Genomic DNA, 21,921 nt, shown 5'->3' on the forward strand with positions numbered 1-21,921 from the left:
CCATTAAACTCCCCCAATTGAGTACTTACACGAAGACAATGATTTATTGTATTACAAATTTTACATTTTTAAATATGCAAATGAGGCATTATGTAGGAAAATATGCAAAATGATCAAAAACGTGAAAAAGCTACTACTGTGGAAGGGTTATCATGTTTATAAACAATATAAACAATATAAACAATGGAGCTCTGGCTCATGGATTAAAAACCAAAAAGAACTGAACCGGTTCCCATTGGGAACCAACCGGTGGAAAAGGGGTCATTGTGTCAGGTCATTGACAAGAAACATTTCATGTTCCTTGAGAGCTCTGTAGAAAATATCTTTGGCTCTTTCCTCCACCAGAATCCAGTATAGGCTATGAACCTTTAGTGTTCTTAATCTGGGAATGACAAAATAGGTGTGCAGATATATCTGAACGCACTGCGTTGAGAGCAAAAAGGAGGTAGCCAAAAAGGAAGGGGCAAATTACAGACCCGACATCTGTCCTTCGGGCCCCTAAGTAATGATCCAATCACAGGTTTGCCCATGATTGCATTGTCCAGTGATGATGACCAAACTTGGCTCATTTTCATATCAGTGCGATCGTTGCTTAAAGGGATAGTTCACTTCCAAAAGTAGTGGATATTTATTCATTTTTGTCCTTAGCCAATAATTTGATTACCCTATGGAGACACAAAGAGTCTCCTTTCTGTCTCCATAGGGAACAACTGCTCCACCAGGATACAGTAACTACTGTATATTGGAAAATAAAATAAATATGATTAACTGAGTAAAAAGCAGTCCATCAAGTCAGTTTCAAGTGGAGTAGTCATTTGGGGTTCCGTTCCACGTGTCCTTCTCCTTCAGGGTAGGTCTCCAAAGGTCTTGCGGCGAGCTGGCCCAGTCTCTTTGGGCTCATTGTCTTTCCCCATGCCTTCAAACATCAGGATCCTTCACACAGAAAACATGTCAACATGTTGTATGCCTCTCTCTATACTGACCTTTCTTAAACGGGGGCGGACATTGCCAAAAATGTATATTAAAAAGGAAAGCAAGTCGTGTATGTGAAATGTGTGTGAAATGTGTCCTCTGCAATTAACCCATACTGGGAGCAGTTAGGGGGTTCAACGCTTTTCAAGTTAATAACCATCAGCTTTTTATCATCTTAGGGCCTCAGTTTAACATGACCTAACTCTGTGGGTCACCACCAGGGGGGCAGTCAGCCAGATATTTCGTGAAGCCTCATTTGAAATCGGTAGTTCATATAATGGCCTGTTGTGGCGCTGGACTGGACCCAAAAAGCCCCATAGCTCCATAGAGGCCCATGTATTTTGGCCCAACTTCACCTAGACTGTATTACCTTAATAAACATGGTCATGAATACTTTCTTCTTCCAGTCACTAGTTTAAAGTCTCATTTCTAATGTCATAATATTCTTTTTGGAAAATTATGGTCCCATTAATTAAAGAAATGACCATAAAGTCGCGTATGTTCTGAGGGGCGTGGCTACCGTTACAGTCTATGATCGGGATTCCCCTCCCACTCAAGAGTCTTCTCCTCCCACTCGAGTCAAAATAAAAACCAACGGAGAAGAAGGGGGGAAGACCCGCCTCGTTGTCTGGGCAGCCAATGACCAGCTGGTACAAAACGGAGCCAGCCAATGGCCAGCTGGTACCAAAAGATGGCGACTTACATCAGGAATTAGCATATTATTACAGGCTTCATTTTACGTTCATGTTAGACCCGGGGAACGCTTTGTCCATATTTTTTACAGTCTATGGTCACCACTCAGTCTCTGAAAAACAAAAGTGGAAAAAGAAGTGTTGTTTGACTCACAGTTTGAGTATGGCGTTCCTCTTCCCCAGCATCATTTTCAGGAAGTCGGTGTAGTTGATGGGTCGGGGTTTAGTGTCCTGGGCTGACCCACCAACCACCTCCGCCATCATCTTTTTCATTTCCAAGTGGGTTTTGGCCACGCCCATCTTCTCCAGCATCCGTTTCAGACCCATCATGTCTACACGGCAAAATCCTCAGTGTTAATTTAACTCTGAGAGTGTATAAATGTTAATGTAATCCGTACGGGTCCATTTGGTTACAGAGTAATAAAATAATTTGAATTAAGTGCAGTTATTTGGAACTATAATCTGAGAATAGATTGTTATGATCTGTCATTGCTTTAGTTTAAAAGGACAATATGGCATGATCTTATCCATAATAAGTTCATTAGTTGAAGTCCCTTATTTGTAAAAAGACAGTGATCATTTGTTTACCTAACTCTCCTTGGTCGGTGAGATCAAACTCCAGGAATTTTTCTGCAGTAAGAGAAGATGTATCGACGTGTCAGTTTGACAAAAGGATATTATGAACTTAATATTACAGTGTATCAAAATCACATGTTTAGTTTATCCTCACTTTTAAACATTTCAAGATTGGAGGCAAGCTCTTCCACTTCTCCATACAGAGGATCTGACAGAAAGTTCTAAGGAACAGAAAATGTTAGAAAACACTGTACATCTTCCTGTATTCTCATAAGGCCTAATGACATGACTAAAACCTGATGTTGCACGCCGGGGTCGTGCGATGAAAATAGCCGATCTACAAGCTCACACCACAGTTGCATCTGTGACGGGTTGTGAGCTTCTAGATCGGCTATTTTCACCAGAATAGTTAAGCATAATATATTAATATTCCACACACCTCATTAACCAAGTTAAGCTTTTCTTCTTGCTGAGACTTCAAAAGGCCATATGTTTTGCCGCCTGTTGGACAAAGCACCATATTTCTTTAGCCTTTTCAATATGGAAAGGAAAGAAACCACTTGACATTATATATAAAACAAGTAAAAAAATGCCTGACAGTGATAGCTGAGGCTGTCAGCTACAGTATAAACATCCAAAAATACAATTAGGCAGAAGACACTTACCTTGAACATTTTTCGCCATGTCTCTCAACTAAGTGAATAAAAAGAGTCTAAACTTCAGTAAGAAATCAAAAGTTAAATTATGGTAGAGTCTGTGGTATTGGGTGCAAGAAAAGGAAGTAGGAGTGATGCTTAGCTGGAAGTTAAGGCCAGCATGTGACCACTTGTGAAGTTCCCTTTTTGTAGTTCTTCAAATGATTGATTAGGACAGCTAAAGAGCTGGGAGAACAGTGCGACACACATCTACAGTGACAGTGAGCAAACAGTACATGCCATGCCTTCAAGTCGAGTCGAGATGCAGATCTCACAATCAAGTTATAGGTAGAGAAAGACATCTCTAAAGTCATATTATAAATAATATTATACTGTAGCATATATCTGCTGTCTCCAAAATGTTAATTTTTCAGGAAATGAAACAAGAAAACCTTATACATTGAAAACAAAGCAATACTCCCTCAAAGACAAAGTTGGCGTTGGCGACTATATACTGTCAATTGCTTTCATGAGAGGGGGAGAGGTGGTGGAGTTAGTTGCTTTAGACAGTTTGAGGGTTGAATGGAGTTAAGGGGTTTTGTCTGAAGTGCTTTTTACTACTTTTCAATTGGTTCAATATTTGTTTAACCAACACACAGACAAAGGGTGTTCAATAGCACTGTTGTGCAAAAACAAATCTAAAACCTCAAAAATGGAGTTGGTTTCCTCCCGACAGCAACGATATATAGCGTACATTATATTAAATGGTTACATCTCCGAATTATTTGACAACATGCACTGCAAATAAAAGCAGGCACACTATTTACACTCACTGTAAATGAATCTTTAAGAGAAAACAACATTACAGCTGTTTGACAGTGGGTGTCAACAAAACAAAAAAGAACAATTCATTTTCAGGTGTAATCATGTAGAAACTAATGTGAGAACTAAAAGAGAACTGAAAATATGGGATGAGCAGGTAACAGTTTAGTTTCTGAATTAAATTGCTGTGGGAACAACAGTGAGACACACAGGCTTCCATGATATGAACAGATAATGGCTAATTTTAATGTTTGGGATCTCTCAGTATTAATTCAGCTTATAATAATCATATCTGAATGCAGAGGTGAGTAGGTTTTTTAGTTTTCTTTACCAAATTGGATCGTTCAGATGTTCTTTTTCCTGTTTTATGGTGAATGGGTTATAAGTAATATAACAATTAACTGCGTTTAATCAAACTGAAAGTTTTTCTATTTAATGCTTAATATCTCGTACAGTATTGTCTATTTGTCTTCTGCACCATACACACACAATTCAATACTCTTGTGTGGTGTGGCTAATCAATGTATACTTTGTCATATGACGGTTTCACTGTCCGACAGTTTTTGGTGCAGTGACAGCATCACATGACAAAGTATAAATCAGGTCTCAAAAACTAGACGTAATTTTTAAAAACTCTGTTTCTCAACTTTCTGTCCAGGATCTGTGTCTTCGCAAGAAGCAGTTGTAACTGCAACTCAAGGAGAAGACGTACGTCTACCTAACTGTTCCGCAGGCCTGGACAGATTAGAACTAACAAAACACACTGGAGCTCATTCTGCTCAGCCAATGGTCATCCTGTCCAGGTGGCCCAACTACAAGGCATCCGAATTCCCTGATGGAAAGAATGTGAAATGGAGAGCCGATGAGAAAGGAGACATGTCTGCTTTTCTGACAGCAGTGGACAGATCTGATGAGGGTCTGTACCGCTGTCAGAAATGGAAAGGATGGACTGTTGTCTTGGACCAAAATATCACTCTAAAAGTGAAAGGTAACTACTAACTATACAATCTGAGGTAACCTAAGGTAATTCTATGTGTATCAGGAATTCATTTTAGACTATTATACAGAAAACAAGTATAGTACAGTAGGTGATCTTAAGACTAAGATTTCACATTGCTGAATGTTCTCTTTCAGATTGCAACATTCTTGACCCAGTGAAGGTAGCAATTCAAGGCAGCAATTCATCAGTCACTCTACATTGTCCATATGACACAACACCTGGGAAGAAACAAAATGTCTCCTGGGCATTTTTGAAAGGGGGCAAAGAGGACAGACGTCTCCAAGCTGCTGGAGCGTCATTAGTGATTTATTCTGTCAATGACAGTGACATTGGCTGGTACAGATGTAAGTACCTGGTTGGACAAACACAGCGCTGCTCTGATCGCCTCCTAAAGATTCAAGGTGAGACTCAAAAACTGTGACTTGTTGCTGTTTCAATAAGTAATTCATAACAACATTCATTTATTACATCATTAACCTATGTCCTTTTTATACAACAGAGGCCGTTATCACAACAACAGTTTTTGTGTCAGAGACTCCTCAAGGTCAGTATTGTAATCCCTGTTCCTATTGTATCGTTATCTCACACTGTAATATCCCAGGATTCGAACCCCGGTCTGCTGTCTGAGACCCCCTCCCCCGAAAAACTAGACGCTTATTATGTTCAGGCAGAACTTAATATAAGTGTCCTACCCGCCACCAGAGTTTACATTTATCCATGGAAGAGAAGGAAGACGACCTCCAGCCACTGCAGATGCACTAGTTATATTGTGTTAACAAGCTGTACCATACAGATTGGTTAAAACAATTTTTTGTTCATTGCAAAAAGTTCTGGATTGCAGCTTTAACTAATTTAATAAATTAACGCTGGATTTTTTTCTTAAATAACTCATTGATCTCATTAATAACAAAGATTGGAGACTGTTGTTCAGAAAGGATGTATTTCTTGTTGTGGGCTCTGAACTCAGCAGTTACAGCAGAAGCTACAACACAGAATGTACAGGAACGTGAAGGGGAAGTTACCGGTGGAGCGTCTCCCAGCACCAGCACCACCATCCTGGTGGCTTCGGTCGTCACCTCGGTTACCGTAACGATTGCACTGGTAGTGGGAGTGGCAATTTACCACAAACAGAATACCCAGAGACGGAGACTGATGCATCATTCAGGTATAATAAGTAATGACACGTCTAGAACGGTGTTATTAAGTACATTACAGTGGTCTATAATAGCCTAGGAATACCTGGACTGTGTAACCTGTTCAATGAAACAAAAGTTTGTTTTGATAATCTTTCACTGGTATGTTTCACATTAGCAGACATAGGCTACAGTACAAAAAAGGGGAAAAAAGTACATTGATTCATACAATTAAGAGACATACTACTGTAGAAAACCAGCAGTGTTTGAGTAGTTGTTCTCAAGGCCCAGACCTAGGGACCACTATTTTGGAGGCCACCCACAGCAGACTGGTGTGGTAGGAGGCTGGTTAGGAGGAAGACGTCGGATTAATGGAGACAGACAGAGAGTCCACCACCACAGAACCCAATCAGTAACAGGGTCAACCTATAGTCAACCACTCACATTCAGACACCACTCACACCAGCTGGTAGTAAATATCAGCCACGCATACTCAATCACGCATGCATGATAATGATAAATAATATATTTGGACTAGTACTTTCAGAAGTAGGTGTAATGGTGGAAGGAAATATTACATTGAAAACTTAAAAGAACCCAAGAGACTGTAAATTATGCTTAAACAGTTCAGATATACAAAATCAAAAGTAAATTCAACCCCACTCAAGTCGATTTTCCATTTTCCTCTTAAAGGATCAGTCATTTCATAGTCAGTCAGTGTGAGGGTGTATGGGAGGCCACTATAAGGGCAGTGTGTGTGGATTTATGGAATAAAGATGGGGGGGTGGGGTGGGGGGGGGGGGGTTTGATCAGGGGGTGGAATGGCCTACCGTCTCTGGACTTTTGCTCGCCATCTTCTTTCAAACCTGTAGGCCTACAAGGGAAAATAACCATAATCTTACAAAATAACCAAAACAGCTTATCTACAATTATACAACAAATCAGACAGTCCTTTACAAATCAATTAAATTAAACCACCAAATCAAACAACAAACATTTTGTCACTCACCAATTCCAGGGGAAAAAAAGCTCCGGGGGGTTGGGGGGGCCCTTTTGCATGACGGTGGCCCAGTTGCCCATCATTTCTAGATCCGCCAGATGTGTGTGTGTGTGTGTGTGTGTGTGTGTGTGTGTGTGTGTGTGTGTGTGTGTCAAAAAAATGTCAATTTCCTTTTTTGAAAATAGCTGACCTACAAGTGCACGTGAGCGTCGTAACCCATAAAATAGGGCTTACGTTTAACTTGAAGCATTGCAATTGTGCCAATTCAGTTTGTGAGTAAAATGCTAGGAATTATGATCATAACCTGGTTTCATATGTTGCAATTAGATTTGTACATACAGGTTGCTGACAGCTCTTATGACAATAGATTTCAGCAAAGAGCCTCAATAGGTAAGGATGTGGCATTTCCTTGATTTATTTCAGTGGTTTTATATATTGAAATGTTCTTTAAAGGATAAGCCCCTCAAACCTTTTCATGTTAAGGACCCCCACATTGATATGTATTTGCCCATGGAAGTTGAACCCTTATGTTTTAGATGAAGAAGATTTTAATACTTGAAAAAAATTATATATGTTCAAAAATAGAAGCTCAAAGCATATACTTCGTGCCACACTGCAAGGTTGTACATCCACTCATTTTGAATAGCCAAAGTATAAAATATGGATAATGTGGTCAAATAAAAGTGATGGCGACCCCCTGGAACCCCCACAAGGACTTCTGGAGGTCCCCGGGCCCCACTTTGGGAACCACTGATTTAGTTTGTAATAGTTTGTCCTCGTCAACAAAAACACTAATTTTATACTAAAATGTCACACAGATCTACAAATGGACTCATTATATGAGAGTGTGGGAGAGGAGGGACTGTGCACCTGTAAGTATTTCACATTTTATACTTTCTAATAATTAGTCACATGATTAAATGTCCCTCAGAACCTCAATAATAGCGGGGCACGGTGGCACAGTCGGTAGTCCTGTCGCCTCACAGCTAGAAGGTCCTGGGTTCGATTCCCGCTGGGGACGCTGTGGGTGCTCCCTCCTCCGCATCATCAGTACCCACACCCGAGGTGGGGTTGGCGAAAGGGCCTTTCTGTGTGGAGTTTGCATGTTCTCCCCGTGTTCCCTATGGTAGGTAGTCTAGGTACCCTCACAAAAACATGCAGTAATCCTGGTCTCTAAAACTACCTCCCCCTGGCCAGCCTGATGGAGGGGAAATTAACTGCTCGGAATAACGTGTTCCTTCCACGCGCTACGTCCGGCCAAGGAAATTCCCCCCCTGTCAGGTGAAAAGAAGCAGCTTGGACTCCTCATGCATAGAAGGAGGCATGAGCTCAGTCTGCTGCCCCCCGCCAAGTTGGCAGAGGAAGTGTAGTGCCCAGGATTACATTAGATAATTGGCACTGGGTGAAAAAACTGGGTCACAAAATTGTGGGATCAAAATTATAGAAAAAAAAAAAAAAAAACTCAATAATCGCTTTTTATTCTTATTGATTGCAGTTCAGTCGTAAAGATTTGAGACATCTTCACATTCCAAGATGACCATCCCCTTATAAAGGAAGAATGTGAATGCTGCTGACTGTACATGCTGTAAATGGTATAGCTTCTGTTCTCTGTGGACTTTCTGTTGCATATAGTATTATTAACTTTAATAATAACTAGACAAAACATGTAAGAAAAATAATATGTATTTATTTTTGATTGGCAATGGTGTATCAAAAATATATAAATCATATTTCCACTAACCAAATATTTATACAAATAACAAATAATAATTTGTCTTCACAAATCTGTTCAAGGAACACCATCAAAAAACAACACAAAACCATATAGCACAGAACAACATATCACCAAGACAGTACAACAGTAGGCCTGAGGTTCCCCACTGTACACAGAACCATCCTATCGGCGGGGCAGTTTGTATGATGCCGTGATGGCCGAGGGGACAAAACTCCTGCTAAAAATGACGTTTTTCCACTTCAAGGATCTGTATCTTTGTCCCGCTGGCATGAGGTTGAAGTAGTAACGAACTAGTGATACAGGAAATGATCAGTGTGATTTGATATTGAAAGCGCTAAGCATGATGGCCTTATTATTCATATCAGAGAGTGTGGGTGTGGGAAGTCCGATAATCGGACTTCCCACACACAATTGCCTTGTTCAGCAACAAGGCAATTCAAAGTGCTTTACCAAAACATGAAATGCATTAAGATAAATTGCAAAATAAACACATTTTAAAGGACATTTAAATACAATTAAAATTGTTAAATAAAAAATATTGACACTCCAATATTATCTGCATAATATCTGCACAATTTCCATGGTGGCAGAGACAGTAGTAAGAATATGATGCTAATGTGAACTTGGCTTATAAGACCACAAGTCGGGGATAAAATCGATACAATTTGTCTCTTATTTTAATTTAGTACTATCGACAGCCTGTGCCAGAGAATAGACCACATCGTTGGCTGTAGGTGTTCCTCTTAAGGCTTCTTGTCTTTGATCTGGTTCTGCTTCTGTATTTGAATCCAGTAGAATGTCATCATAGACATGAGTCTGTGGAGAACAACACTGAAGCTGTTACTTTAAACAATGAATATACATCAATTACACCTTCTTAGGTAGATCTGCTATTTTCTATTTGTAGCTGTCGATGGATATTAGATCGGCTTTGGTAGATTGTATGGCTATTTTCATCAAAGATACTTAGTGTACACTGTACAGGGGGGCCTGGTATAGACCCCAGGGGGACTCCGGTTGACTATATGGTTTACTTTAAGTGGTTGGAAAGAAAGAAAGAAGTTTTGGCAGGACTTTTGCTGTGTTCGTATCTCTCTCTGCACTTGTTATCTATTGAAAGGCCTTTACACTCACACTGCACTCGCTCTGTTTACTACTGCTACATGTACAGTATCTGCAAAGCATCCTCCACCCCATACACACTGTCATAGACGACGCCTGTGGCGTGGCAGCTATCAACACATTGCCATTGTTTGTGTTCACCACGTTGTTATCGTCAACATTATAATTGCAATTATACTTGTTTCACATGCAATGCTCCCTGCATGTTATTCATTACGCGCTGCATGTATATTTCATATTGTTATGCTGTTTTTTTCTGCAGCTGAGAACATTCATACAACAATTCAACTCAGGCGTCTTTTAGTGGAAAAGTGCTATATAAATTCCAGATATTATTAAACTGTATTGTGATCTCCATTAATAATAAATATGAATCAATATTAAGTAATAAAGGCTTAAACGATTAATACATACTGTATGTGTTTCCTTTCTCTTTCACAGTGGTTATATCTTACCATTCCAATATCTGCCATTTCAGTTCCTGTGAAATTGGAATGGGGGGGCAGTATTAATAAATCATTAAATAATCCTATGTACCAGTTTTCATTTTGGCAGGTCTTGAGTCTTGACGGCGTCGTAATGCCTTATTTTACACTTGGTTGCGCTCAAAAAACATCCGGTTTACAAGCTCACAACATGTCGCAGTGCGGCGTGTTGTGAGCTTGTCCCTAGTCCCTAAAACTTTAGTCCAGTTTTAGATTTGTCAATTGTCAATAATTATATTTAATCCTAGTTTTAGTCATCATACCTTCATTTTTATTTCGTTTTCGTCGGTTAAAAAAGGTAGCCGACGAAATCAACACTGGTATGTATGGTGTACACAGTACCTGCACTTAGCCTGTGTCTCCTCCAGCATATGTAGAGTCCAGCAGCAGCACTCACACACAGCAGGAGGACCAGAGGCAGGCCTACCCATGCAACTACTGGAGCAGCTGTCGATGCAGAACCATCAGAAGGTTATTGAAATCACCATCAATAATTATACTAGGCTTCAGTTTCTCATGTGTGGACGCTGTTTTAACCCATTCAGACCTGATAGGCCGATTCTACAAATGCCTCCTAAATCGGTAGTATTCACACTTTAAAAAACTTGTGGCAGAGTCACTTTCATTCATTGCAGATTCTCTGCCACTAAGTTACAATCAGTCACAAGATGCATTTATATTGGCCACATGACGTCTCACGTCATCACGTCAGTGCCGTAAACAAACATTAAAAGTCCATAGACTTAGCTGCCATTCAATTTAGGTCCCAAGTGCTCTAAACAAACCTCTTGAGCCCCATTGCCCCCACCAGAACAGCTCTCAGCGGGTAAATGGAGACCCAATTGGTCTCCGGTTCCAACTCCGATGTTTTTGATTTTTCCCCCTGGACCCCCCTGGGGTTTATTTAAAAGTATTGGCTGCCATATGACGTAATTTTAAAAGCCAGGAATTGGAGGGGATAGCCCCTCGTAAAAGAAATACAGAATGTACAGGTTTGTATACAGTATGGTATTTTTGAATAGCCTAGCCACGGTAAACATCTAAAATGACACGGATGCTGCAGGTGGGTTAAAGAATACATACTGTACAACCAGTGTGTCTCATACTTACTGTTTGTTGGAGGCCATCTCTTGACAGCTTTTACAACCCCCTCTTTGGAAGCTGAACAAGCTAAAGGATATCTTAGATCCTTTAGGTCTGGGAGGAATAACTTTGAGATCAGTGTGTTTGCATCATTCATTAAAACACTCTGCCGAACATGCTGCTGGCTGCTGTCAGTCCAGGTTAAATTGAATTCTTCTTCACATTTTGTAAGAGCACAGGTAAGTGAACAGGTCAACGTGATGTTTTTGCCCTCTGGTCCGTACTCTGCAGCAACTGCATGTGAAAAGCAGCAACACAGTAATTTATATACCTTATACTACTGTATTTATTATATTGTTTAAACTGTTGTCAACACGTGTCAACACTCAACACTCACTGTCTAGTGTGTGCAGTCTCACTTGATTGGTCACCTTCCCATCTTCCAAACATTGATAGTTCCCAGAATGCAATGAAGCCACTTCTCTTATGACCAGTGAAGAGTCATCATTTACCAGTAATTTGCCTCGGTACCACTGCAGTTTGTCCCCCACTCTGAGAGAGGAAGTGCTCTCACAAGAGAGTGACAATGACTCACCCACTACAGCAAACACTTCCTCCACACCATCTAGAAAACAGGCAGCACAGAAAACAATTACTTTTGACCTGTCAACTGACCTTGATGTTCATGCACTAGCATTGAATGCATGGCTGTGTTCAGTTTAGTAGCCTACCTTTTATTGTTGTGTTATAATTGACAGTAGCTTTCACACTTTCTCCCTCAGTCACCTGGCATCTCCATTCCATGCGGTGGTCTGTAATTCTTTGCGTAAAACAAAGTTTATAGAAGCAGTTATCTGAACGACTAATGTGAAATCTGCTTCCCTTTAATGGCATATTGTCCTCATTCAGCCATTTTATTAGTATTCCACTGTGGTACTGCCTACAAATTGTGCGTCCTCTAAATGTGTTCAGGAAACAGTGAAGCTCTATCTTGTTCTCCCCCAATGCAGCTTTGTTCTGAGTAACTGGTGAAAAGGAAAGAATTCGAAACAAATTAGTTACAATACATTTGTTTTTTGTTTTCAGTATCAACCATCTATTGAGTCAGTATAAGAGTAAGGCAGGGCAGCTTACTTTGCAGAATTTCAAGTGAAACACTTGAACTCACAACCCCATCATCACAAGTGTAATTTCGTGCATGATTCATTTCCACATAATTTATCTGCAGAGAACAGTGTTTATCCACTGTGACATTCGGGTCATTGACTGTCACTTTGCCTGCCCTAACCACCTGCTCCACCAATCCAAATGATCCAGTCATATTCCAGTTGATGTAGGAACAGGATTTGAGATCACGTATACCACATGGTAAAGCGATACTATCTCCAGCTGATGCAAAGAATGGCAAATGATCTGTTGGAAAAAAACATTTGAAATATATATTTAAAAATATTAATAACATATTTTGAACATATTCCCTAGTCATATAAACACAATTGGCCTATTATGTACTGTTTTTCTAAATCTCGACACATGCCTTCAGTTATAACCCGTGCAAATCAAGACATTTATAGCCATTTCTAAAGAAGAAATGTTGTCTTGACCTCTTTGAGGAACGTAGCGTGCGTTTTCGTGCATGATTCACAAAAACTCAGCCGAGCAAATGATGTGACTGTGAAGCCTTCTGCTGCTGACTCAGAGCCATTTGAGTTGCATACCGATATTGACAGAATAGTAAAATAATACATTCTCAGTTGTATTGTACATGTTTATGATGTGGCTCTGAAGTACATAGACCAAGAAGACCATGTACTTCAGAGCCACATCACGTAACATTTTGGGGGTACAAAAAACCTCCAGTTTCAACATTCCTTGTGAATTGGAGTGTCAAACATTTGCAGGTGCAAAATGGTTAAGTCATACATTCAACTGAATTGTTGAGGGAATGACAGTAATGACTGAATGTTAATAACTCCTCATACTGCTCATTACTCTATTAACATTCATTGTAGTCTATCAATGTTTTGTCAGGTCATGACTACTATCTTATTAACTTGTAAACAACATAAATCTGGAGCACATTGATTCCTAATGCATCTATGTCATTTGACTGTCCACACACACACACACACACACACACACACACACACACACACACACACACACACACACACACACACACACATGAATCGTATAAGCTGTGTGTACTGTGTACAGAGATGTGGAAATGGTCAAATAATTCCATTGACCATGAAAACCAAAACACCTAATCAGAAACTAAACTAGTTTAGAGTTAAGTTCAGAGACATGAGACAGCATACACTTCCTGTCCTGAAAACCATACATAAATACAAATTACCAACATCACATGATATTCATATTATTACATGATTATTAATAAAAATATGGAATGCTCTGCCTGTAGGCCTACTGTACATCTAAGGGAGTTGTCATATCATCAATTCAAGAACGGTCTAAAATCATGTACTTCTCTTAAACACCACATACTTCCCTTACGGTCTGCCAATTTAACCTGTTTTGTGACTTAGCTTTTCTTCTGCTGTTTTCTTGTTTATTTCGTCCTTACATTATTTAATTTTTCTCTGTCTGATGTGTTTTATTTTATTATTTGTAACAGATCTGCATTTCCAATGTTGATGTAATCTTAGATGTTATTGGAGAATGACACTTCTTAACCCATTCTGGGCGGGAACCCCTATTTGTATCTTACCCCCTCAGGCCGGGCACCCATATTTGGGTTCTGTACAGTATGTACAGTATTCAAAAATGTAAAAATTTTGATTCTGCTATATCAATATTTGAAGTTTTTCAGAAACCTTAGGTCAGGATTTAAAGGTGTTTTTAGAATCGGCCTTAGGCCTCTGGAGGAGTTTCAGGCTTTCTCCTTCACATGTTTTAATTACCTTGTAACTTTTTTCTATATTTTGTAAGTGAAAATAAATAAACAAACAAACAAACAATTGTTTTTCATAATTACCAGATGGCTGAAGTCCAAGTATCACCTGTACAAGACAGAAGAAACAGAGTCCTAAGACAGGAAAGGAATCCATCTTAATTTACTGAAGGTTGTCTTTTTTTAACACTTACAGTATATTCAGGAAATGACAAGCGGCAACTCCCACACACTTCTACGTCTCAGTGTCATGAATATAACCAGAGGCCCTGTCAGCTCTTTATGACAGCTCTATTTTGATCCATGCATCCCATCCTATATAGCTCTGTAAAACTTTACTCTTTCATTGCATTCTGGTCAATAAAAGTTTCTCACAGTGTCACCGCAGCTGGTCAACTGTAATGGTAGGGGGGAAATAGTCACAAAGTGACTTATACAAGTGGTAAAATGTATAAAACTGTTTGACATCTAGTATTATAATTTCTCAGTTCCAAAAACCCAAATCTTAGCTCTCATAATCAGTTGTTGCTGTGCGGACAAAACTGATGATCTTGGCCCCGGTGGCTTGCGTAGCTGTCTGGGCACCTTGGCTGGTAATCCGGTCTGGCAGTGTGCCGCGGGGTCGACTCCCGATCCAGACGGCCTTTACTGCGTGTCACCTCCCCATCTCTCTCCCCATTTCCTGTCAGCCTATACTTTCATCTATCCCTCTATCAATAAAAAGGCAAAAACAAAATATCTTTAAAAATGATGATCTTGAGGGGAAGTACAAGAATTACAGGTATAAATATTGGAGGGTTTGATCATCAAATTGCGTTATATGCTGATGACGTGATTCTTTTTCTAAAAAATCTGGAACAGTCGATACCAGAGCTTATGGAGCTTATTAAGCATTTTGGCAGTATATCCGGATATAAAGTTAACAATTCGAAATCTTCTATAATGCTCCTCAACCCAAAAGAGAGGGCTAATCCGCCGAATTACGCAAGTCACTTTAGAACGGTAGACAAATTTACCTATCTAGGTATCCAGATTGTCCCTAAACTAGAAGATGTGGTAAATCAGAATTATAACCCAATTATAGAGTCTATTACGGAAGCGTTGGACAGATGGTCAAATCTTCCAATTTCTCTTATAGGTAGAATAAATATCCTCAAAATGAACACACTCCCTAAACTGTTGTATTTGTTTCAGAATATCCCCTTGCCGCCCCCTGACGGCTTTTTTACTAAAATGGAAAAGTTGTTTCGTAATTTTATTTGGAATAACCGACGCCCCAGGCTCCGTTTGTCTTTGTTATATTTACCTTATGATAGAGGAGGGCTAAAGTGCCCTAATATGTTATGGTACTATTGGGCAGCTCAGTTGAGAACTATAATGTTCTATTATACAGAGAAGGGATCCCCCACATGGAGGAACATTGAATCACACTCTTTGAAGCTCCCACTGCCCGAATATCTTTACTCTAATTCGAGTAAAAAACTGATAAAATATACAGCTAATCCTATAGTTAAAAATATGATTAAAGTTTGGCAGGATGTCAGACTTTATCTTTTGGATATCCAACCCAGTTTTCGATTCAGCCCAATTTGGGGAAATGAACATTTCACCCCAGGAAGGGCGGATGGGGGCTTCAAGATATGGGCCAAGCAAGGGATTAAACAATGGAAGGATGTTTTTGACAAAAGGGGGAATCTATTCTCTTTTGATGAACTAGCTGCCAAATACAATTTACCCCGTACACACTTCTTCAAGTATTTACAACTCAGAAGCTTTATAGGGGTTAAACAGGTGAACTCTCTGACACTCCCTCCCCTGTCAATAATAGAAAAAGAGCTTATCAGGAACCCCTTTAATAGGGGCATCATTTCTGATTTATACTCTATGTTAGTAGAAATATCTCCTGAATCCTCTGAATCCAAATATAATGCATGGAAGGCTGATCTACAAGAGGAATTGACATTGGAAGAATGGAGCTCAGCCTGTATGGATGCTCATTCCCAGACGGGTAACACTCGGTTAAAACTGTTGCAATATAATTGGCTGATGAGGGTCTATATCACTCCAGAGAAATTAAATAAATTTAGTGCAGATATTCCAGACACTTGTATCAGATGTGGTAAAGACAAAGGTACACTTTTCCATTGTCTGTGGGCATGTCCAAGAGTGAAAAAATTCTGGGAAGAAGTGAGGAGGGAGATTCAGAAGATATTGTCAATAGATATTGAGCTTGACCCAAAACTGTTTCTATTAGGTCTTTACCCACCTGGCCATAAGATTCAGAGTAGCGAACAAAGATTTCTAGATTTATGTTTACTACAAGCCAAAAGGGCTATAGCCTTATCGTGGAAAAAGATAGGCAAACCCAGTATTGCTCAGTGGTTTAGGGAGTTATCATTGTGTCTTCCTCTGGAAAGAATCACTTACACTTTGAAGAATAAACAGGAGATGTTTGATAAGATATGGGGACGGTTTATCGAATATATTACGGTTAATGATTTGTCTTATTTAATGGTGGAAACTGAAAATGTGTAATTGTATTCTCTGCAGCTGTTTGATCTTGTGGCTATAAGGACTCTGTTGTTGTAACCATTTTAAGTGCCCTTATTGTATTATACTGTACTTATATATGTATGTACTGTATGTTATTGTTTTGTTTTGTTTGTTTTTCATTTTAAGTAATTGTATTGTATTGTCTGTATTATGTATTGTTTTGTTGTATTGTCTGTTTGTCAAAAAAAAGAAAATTCAATAAATATATTGTTAAAAAAAAAAAAAAAAATGATGATCTTAACTATGCACCAAAAACTAATTTCACCCATGATGTTTTTATCTTGTACACGTGCGATGTATCATGAGACAATAAAGCTGATTTGCAGTCGAGTGTATGTCGGCTGGGATGAGGACCAGCCTCTCCAAATCTGAGGCCATGGTTCTCAGCAGGAAACCGATGGATTGTGCAGTCCGGGTAGGGAATGAGACATTGCCCCATGCAGGTGGAGGAGTTTAAGTATGTCGGGCTCTTGTTCACGAGTGAGGGGAGGACGGAGAAGGATATCAGCCGGAGAATCGGAGCAGCAGTCGATGTACCGCAATGTTGTGACAAAAAGAGAGCTGAGCCAGAAGGCTACCGAGCAATCTTTGTTCCTACTCTCACCTATGGGCATGAAGTGTGGGTCATGACCGAAATAATAAGGTCGCGAATACAAGCGGCCGAAATGAGTGTTAGGGTGAGAAGTTCAGTCACACAAGAGTGACTCGGAGTAGAGTCCTACTTCTTATAGGAAAGGAGCCAGCTTAGGTGGTTCGGGCATCTGGTTAGGATGCCTCTCGGGCGTCTCTCTAGGGAGGTCATCGAGGCACGTCCCACTGGGAGGAGACCCCGGGGCAGACCAAGGCGCAGTTGGAGGAATCACATCAACTCACTGGCCTCGGAATGCCTCAGGATCCCCCAGGAGGAAGTTACTAATGTTGCTCTGGAGAGAGAAGTCTGGAGCTCTCTGGTGGAGCTGTTTCCCCTGCGACCCGACTACGGATAAGCGGTTGAAGATGGATGGATGGATGGATGGATGGATGACCTTTGTACTGACTGAGATTAACTTGAAGGGTTGCATCTCTCTCTTACTATTAATCCTTTAAAAATATATATATTTATATCCCACGATTTTGCAACTCATTTTTTCACCTTTTCCCTCCATCAGGCACCCCGGCTAGCCAGGGGGAGGTAGTTTAGAGACCAGGATTACTGCATGTTTGTTGTGAGGGTATACCTACCCTAGGGGACACGGGGAGAACATGCAAACTCCACACAGAAAAGCCCTTTCGCCAACCCCGCCTCGGGTGTGGACACTGTTTCATTATTTCATTTGTTTATGACCCATCACTTCCAAAGGTGTTCGATTTTGTTTATTTATGAAAAGCCAAGACCTGTCATTGTCTCATTGTCTCATGGCATAAAAATGTCACTCCTCTATAAGGCAATAGGCCTACCGCTCAAAAACCAATATACACATTATTTAAAAGAAATCGTTATTAAAACCAGAATGGGGTGTTTAGATTACAATATTCGCTGTAGGATTAACATACAGCGGCAGTGCAATTCAGTGTATTTCCATAATTAAAAAGTGTTGCACAAGAAGATTAGGTTTCTAATAAATATTCATGTAAAAAAAAAAAAAAAAAAAAGTGAAGAGATTGGTATCTAAACTATAATAAATACAAAAAAGTGTTCTGAAAAGTTCCTAAAATAATAACACAGCTATACAGTATGTGTGTCTCGTTAAGGACCTGTCTGCTGGTTTCCCTCGGACCTATTGACAAGTTTTATAATCAATCAAACAATCAATCAAAATGTTATGCTTCCGACCAGAATAGCACATTTGTCCTATGAGCCAACAGTGCAACACAACATACAGACTCTGTAAAAAAGGATTACACTGAATACACACACATTATGATGAATATGAAGATCTTTTATGAGGTAATTACATGTTATATTAAACCTAGGGCTATTTTGTTAGGATACAGTAAAGAAGGCATTAAAGAATTTGCTTTTACTGATGTGATCGACGTACAGGTAAGTGGTGATACAATAACCAAGATTAAATGCGACTATCATTATATTATATCAGTAATTCATTACTATGTAAAAATAAACACATATATATGTAAGGCATCACACTATATTGAACAGTATTGAGATAATAATGAACAATGCACAGAGCCTGTGTACAGTCTTGGCCCTAGACCCGACGACCTTACAGGCGTATGCAAAGGCTCAACTTAGATAGCATTTTATGTAGACATAGCACTATATAGTATATATGCATAGTTTCATTATATAGATATTCCACTGTTATGTTCTTAGCTTGATAACTACTTTTTTATGTATATGATATATTGTCATGCTTTTGTTCTTGCTTAATGTAAATCGCTCTGGATTAAGAGCGTCTGCTAAATGCTTACATTTTAAATTGTCTTAGTGCATACTGTACCATGGAGGTGTTATCTAAGTATGGAAAGGAAGCTCTGACTTTAGAAACAAGTTGTCCACACCCAAAGAGGCAAGGATAACTTCCCTCAGCAGGTCTGTTAAAAAGTACAATAAGTGGTGTAGAAAGGCTATAAAAATACAAATGATCAAGATGTACGTTTTCAATGTTGTTGGAGATCAATGAAGACTCTACTATGAGCAACACTGTACAATGTACATAGTGTGTGTTGGTATGACTGGAGAGTACAGTATGTACATAGTGTACACTATGTGTGTGTTGGTATGACTGTAGAGCACAATATGTACTTAGTTAGTGTACACTATGTGTGGGTTGGTATGATATGACTGTAGAGTACAGTGAGTTGTGCTCCATGGACCATAGTAGAGATAGAGATAGGAAGAAATTCATGCAAATTCATGCAAGCGTAGCCCTAGTCCAGCGCCAAATACATCTTTCTTGCATCATAGGAAAAAAAAAGAAAAAGAAGCAAGATAGGGGTGGGGGGGTGGGAAGCATAGAATGGGTGAGGGGTATTGACAGAGAGGGAGAGGGGGGGGGGGGGTGGAGACATCACATCACATTACAGTTGCATTGTGTAGGCACGGAAACTTGGGTGGGGGTGAGGGGTTGGATTTTTGGATCTGAACAAATAAAAAACACTGATTCTCACGCCACACTTCAGTATGAAGTACTGCCTGAGAGCAGGAAAAAAAAAAAAGTTCACAGCCGGGCAGCAGGTGGGGGGGGGGGGGGGGGAGATGTGGGAGAGGCGGCGTGTGGTGTAGGTGTGTGTGTGTGTGTGGAGTTCATTGTCTGTGTAGAGTTCTTGTTTATGTTTGCGTTTCCTGGGCTCCTCTCTCGTATCTGGGCCCCAGGGTCGCGTTGTCTCAAAGTCCAGATAGTGAAAGGAATAACAGCATTGGTTCCCAGGCGAATTGATTGTGGGAGGGGATGGGGGGGTGGGGGGTGGAGGGGGGGGGGCACGTGCTTTCTTTCCGCTGTCCTTCCATCTTTAAGCCGAGTTTCCAGATTATGGCGAGAGAAAAAGTTCTATTTCCCCCCCTCTTGGTGGCTGGATTGAGACTCTGGTAGGTGGAGTCTAACTCTGGTGTGGAGACTGGAGGGCAGCTGTCATAGGTAAGGACCGTAAGGTGACCATCTGAGGATGTAAACAACAGTATAATTAATATTGTATAGATATAATCAATATAACCTTTATTAGGTCTAGATAATTGAATGAAAAATATTGACCTGGGAAAATATCCGTGTTTTCATTATACGTTTCAACAGCAAAAGAAAACAATTCACAAAAAGCCCCATCTCTCTTCTGTCTCTTAATTTGCCTGCATTAGTAATAGTAAGGTTGTAGTGATATCAGCACTAGTAGTAACTGTGGTATAAGTGCTCCATCTATCTATCAATAGTAGTAGTACTGCATTAACCATAGTTAACAGAGTACACAGACAGCAATAAAGATACAAATGTGTTTTTGACCTGCAGAGAATTCCCGGTGTCTGCTTTTCCTGTGGTGTAGGAACCTGTGGAACACACACATAAAGAGTTAAACTAAGTCACTCTGGTCTCTAAACTGTCTCCCCTGGCCAGCCTGATGGAGGGGAAACAGCCGGGCGCCTGATGGAGGGGAAAGGAACTGGTTGGAATAACGTGTTACTTCCACGTCCAACCAGGAAACTGGAAAGGAGCAACTTGGACACTCAGGCATGAAGGAAGCATGAGTTCAAGTCCGTTGCTCTCCCCTTGTCCCCCATATATGGGGACTAGGTTGGCGGAGGGTGTGTAGAGCCCAGGATCACATTAGATAATTGACACAGGGGTGAAAAATGGGTTACAAAATATCAAAATAAACTAAGTCGCTCTTAGTGAACTGTCTGCCCTGCATGGTCTGTTGGCTGTTCGGAGAGGCCTGCCCTGCATTGCACAATGAGGTGTCGCATGAAAATAGGGTAGGGGGAGATATTAGGTATTTGAGCCACTCTGCTATGTGAATGTCACCTCTACCAGTCCAAACACTAACACCAACCTCTATGATGACAGTGGTACAGAACACATGCATAAACAACACACATACTGTACATGTGTAATTGTGTATGATGTTAACTCACCTCGAGTCTGTCTCCTTGGCTTCCATATGTACATGAGCAGTGCAAACACCAAGAACACAGCTACACACAAACTCGCAACCACAAGGAAGTACTTCTTCCGGGCGTCATAGTACTTCTTCTGATATTCTGAGACTGACAGGCAGAGAGAGAGAGAGAGAGAGAGAGAGAGAGAGAGAGACAGAGAGACAGAGAGACAGAGAGACAGAGAGACAGAGAGACAGACAGACAGACAGACAGACAGACAGACAGACAGACAGACAGACAGACAGACAGACAGACAGACAGACAGACAGACGATCAGTGTATAGGAAACACGTTAAAAACAATGATTACAGGAATGGAGGAGTAGTTACATGGTAAATGGTGCATTTACAGTATATGGCATCTACATCCAATGTTCTTTACAATGATTGTGCATTACATTCACTCATTCACATTTCACACACACACACACACACACACACACACACACACACACACACACACACACACACACACACACACACACACACACACACACACACACACACACATGCATACACCGATGGCGGAGGAAACCATGCTAGGCACCAACCTCAACCTCTTTGAGGGACACTTCGGCACTAATTCTGGGAGAGCCAGGGATCGTACTGGGA

At 40.3% G+C, this 21,921-nt stretch overlaps 2 protein-coding genes across 4 annotated transcripts; both read right to left on the minus strand.

Annotated features, from left to right (window-relative positions):
* Positions 1-268: 268 nt before the first annotated feature.
* On the minus strand, positions 269-2,993 carry LOC310855293 (allograft inflammatory factor 1-like). The gene is made up of 6 exons (XM_083760240.1): positions 2,906-2,993; positions 2,680-2,741; positions 2,395-2,461; positions 2,253-2,294; positions 1,819-1,996; positions 269-933 (listed from the first exon to the last, which is right to left on the minus strand). The coding sequence occupies exons 1-6, from the start codon at positions 2,922-2,924 to the stop codon at positions 846-848; spliced, it is 456 nt and encodes a 151-aa protein (XP_083616366.1). The 5' UTR covers positions 2,925-2,993; the 3' UTR covers positions 269-845.
* Positions 2,994-9,016: 6,023 nt separating this feature from the next.
* On the minus strand, positions 9,017-14,330 carry LOC310855699 (uncharacterized protein). Of its 3 annotated transcripts, none has more exons than XM_083760806.1 (8): positions 14,254-14,330; positions 12,390-12,668; positions 11,987-12,280; positions 11,653-11,880; positions 11,283-11,549; positions 10,515-10,619; positions 10,143-10,168; positions 9,017-9,381 (listed from the first exon to the last, which is right to left on the minus strand). In XM_083760806.1, exons 1-8 carry the CDS (start codon positions 14,324-14,326, stop codon positions 9,238-9,240), a joined length of 1,416 nt encoding a protein of 471 aa, XP_083616932.1. In that variant the 5' UTR covers positions 14,327-14,330; the 3' UTR covers positions 9,017-9,237. The 3 variants fall into 3 exon arrangements, with proteins under 3 accessions (XP_083616932.1, XP_083616933.1, XP_083616934.1); XM_083760807.1 differs by having other exon boundaries at positions 10,102-10,168; XM_083760808.1 differs by lacking the exons at positions 12,390-12,668; positions 14,254-14,330 and having other exon boundaries at positions 11,987-12,385.
* Between the last annotated feature and the right edge of the window lie 7,591 nt (positions 14,331-21,921).

Source organism: Protomyctophum parallelum, assembly GCF_964188405.1.
Source record: "Protomyctophum parallelum genome assembly, chromosome: 3".
NCBI classification, from domain to species: domain Eukaryota; kingdom Metazoa; phylum Chordata; class Actinopteri; order Myctophiformes; family Myctophidae; genus Protomyctophum; species Protomyctophum parallelum.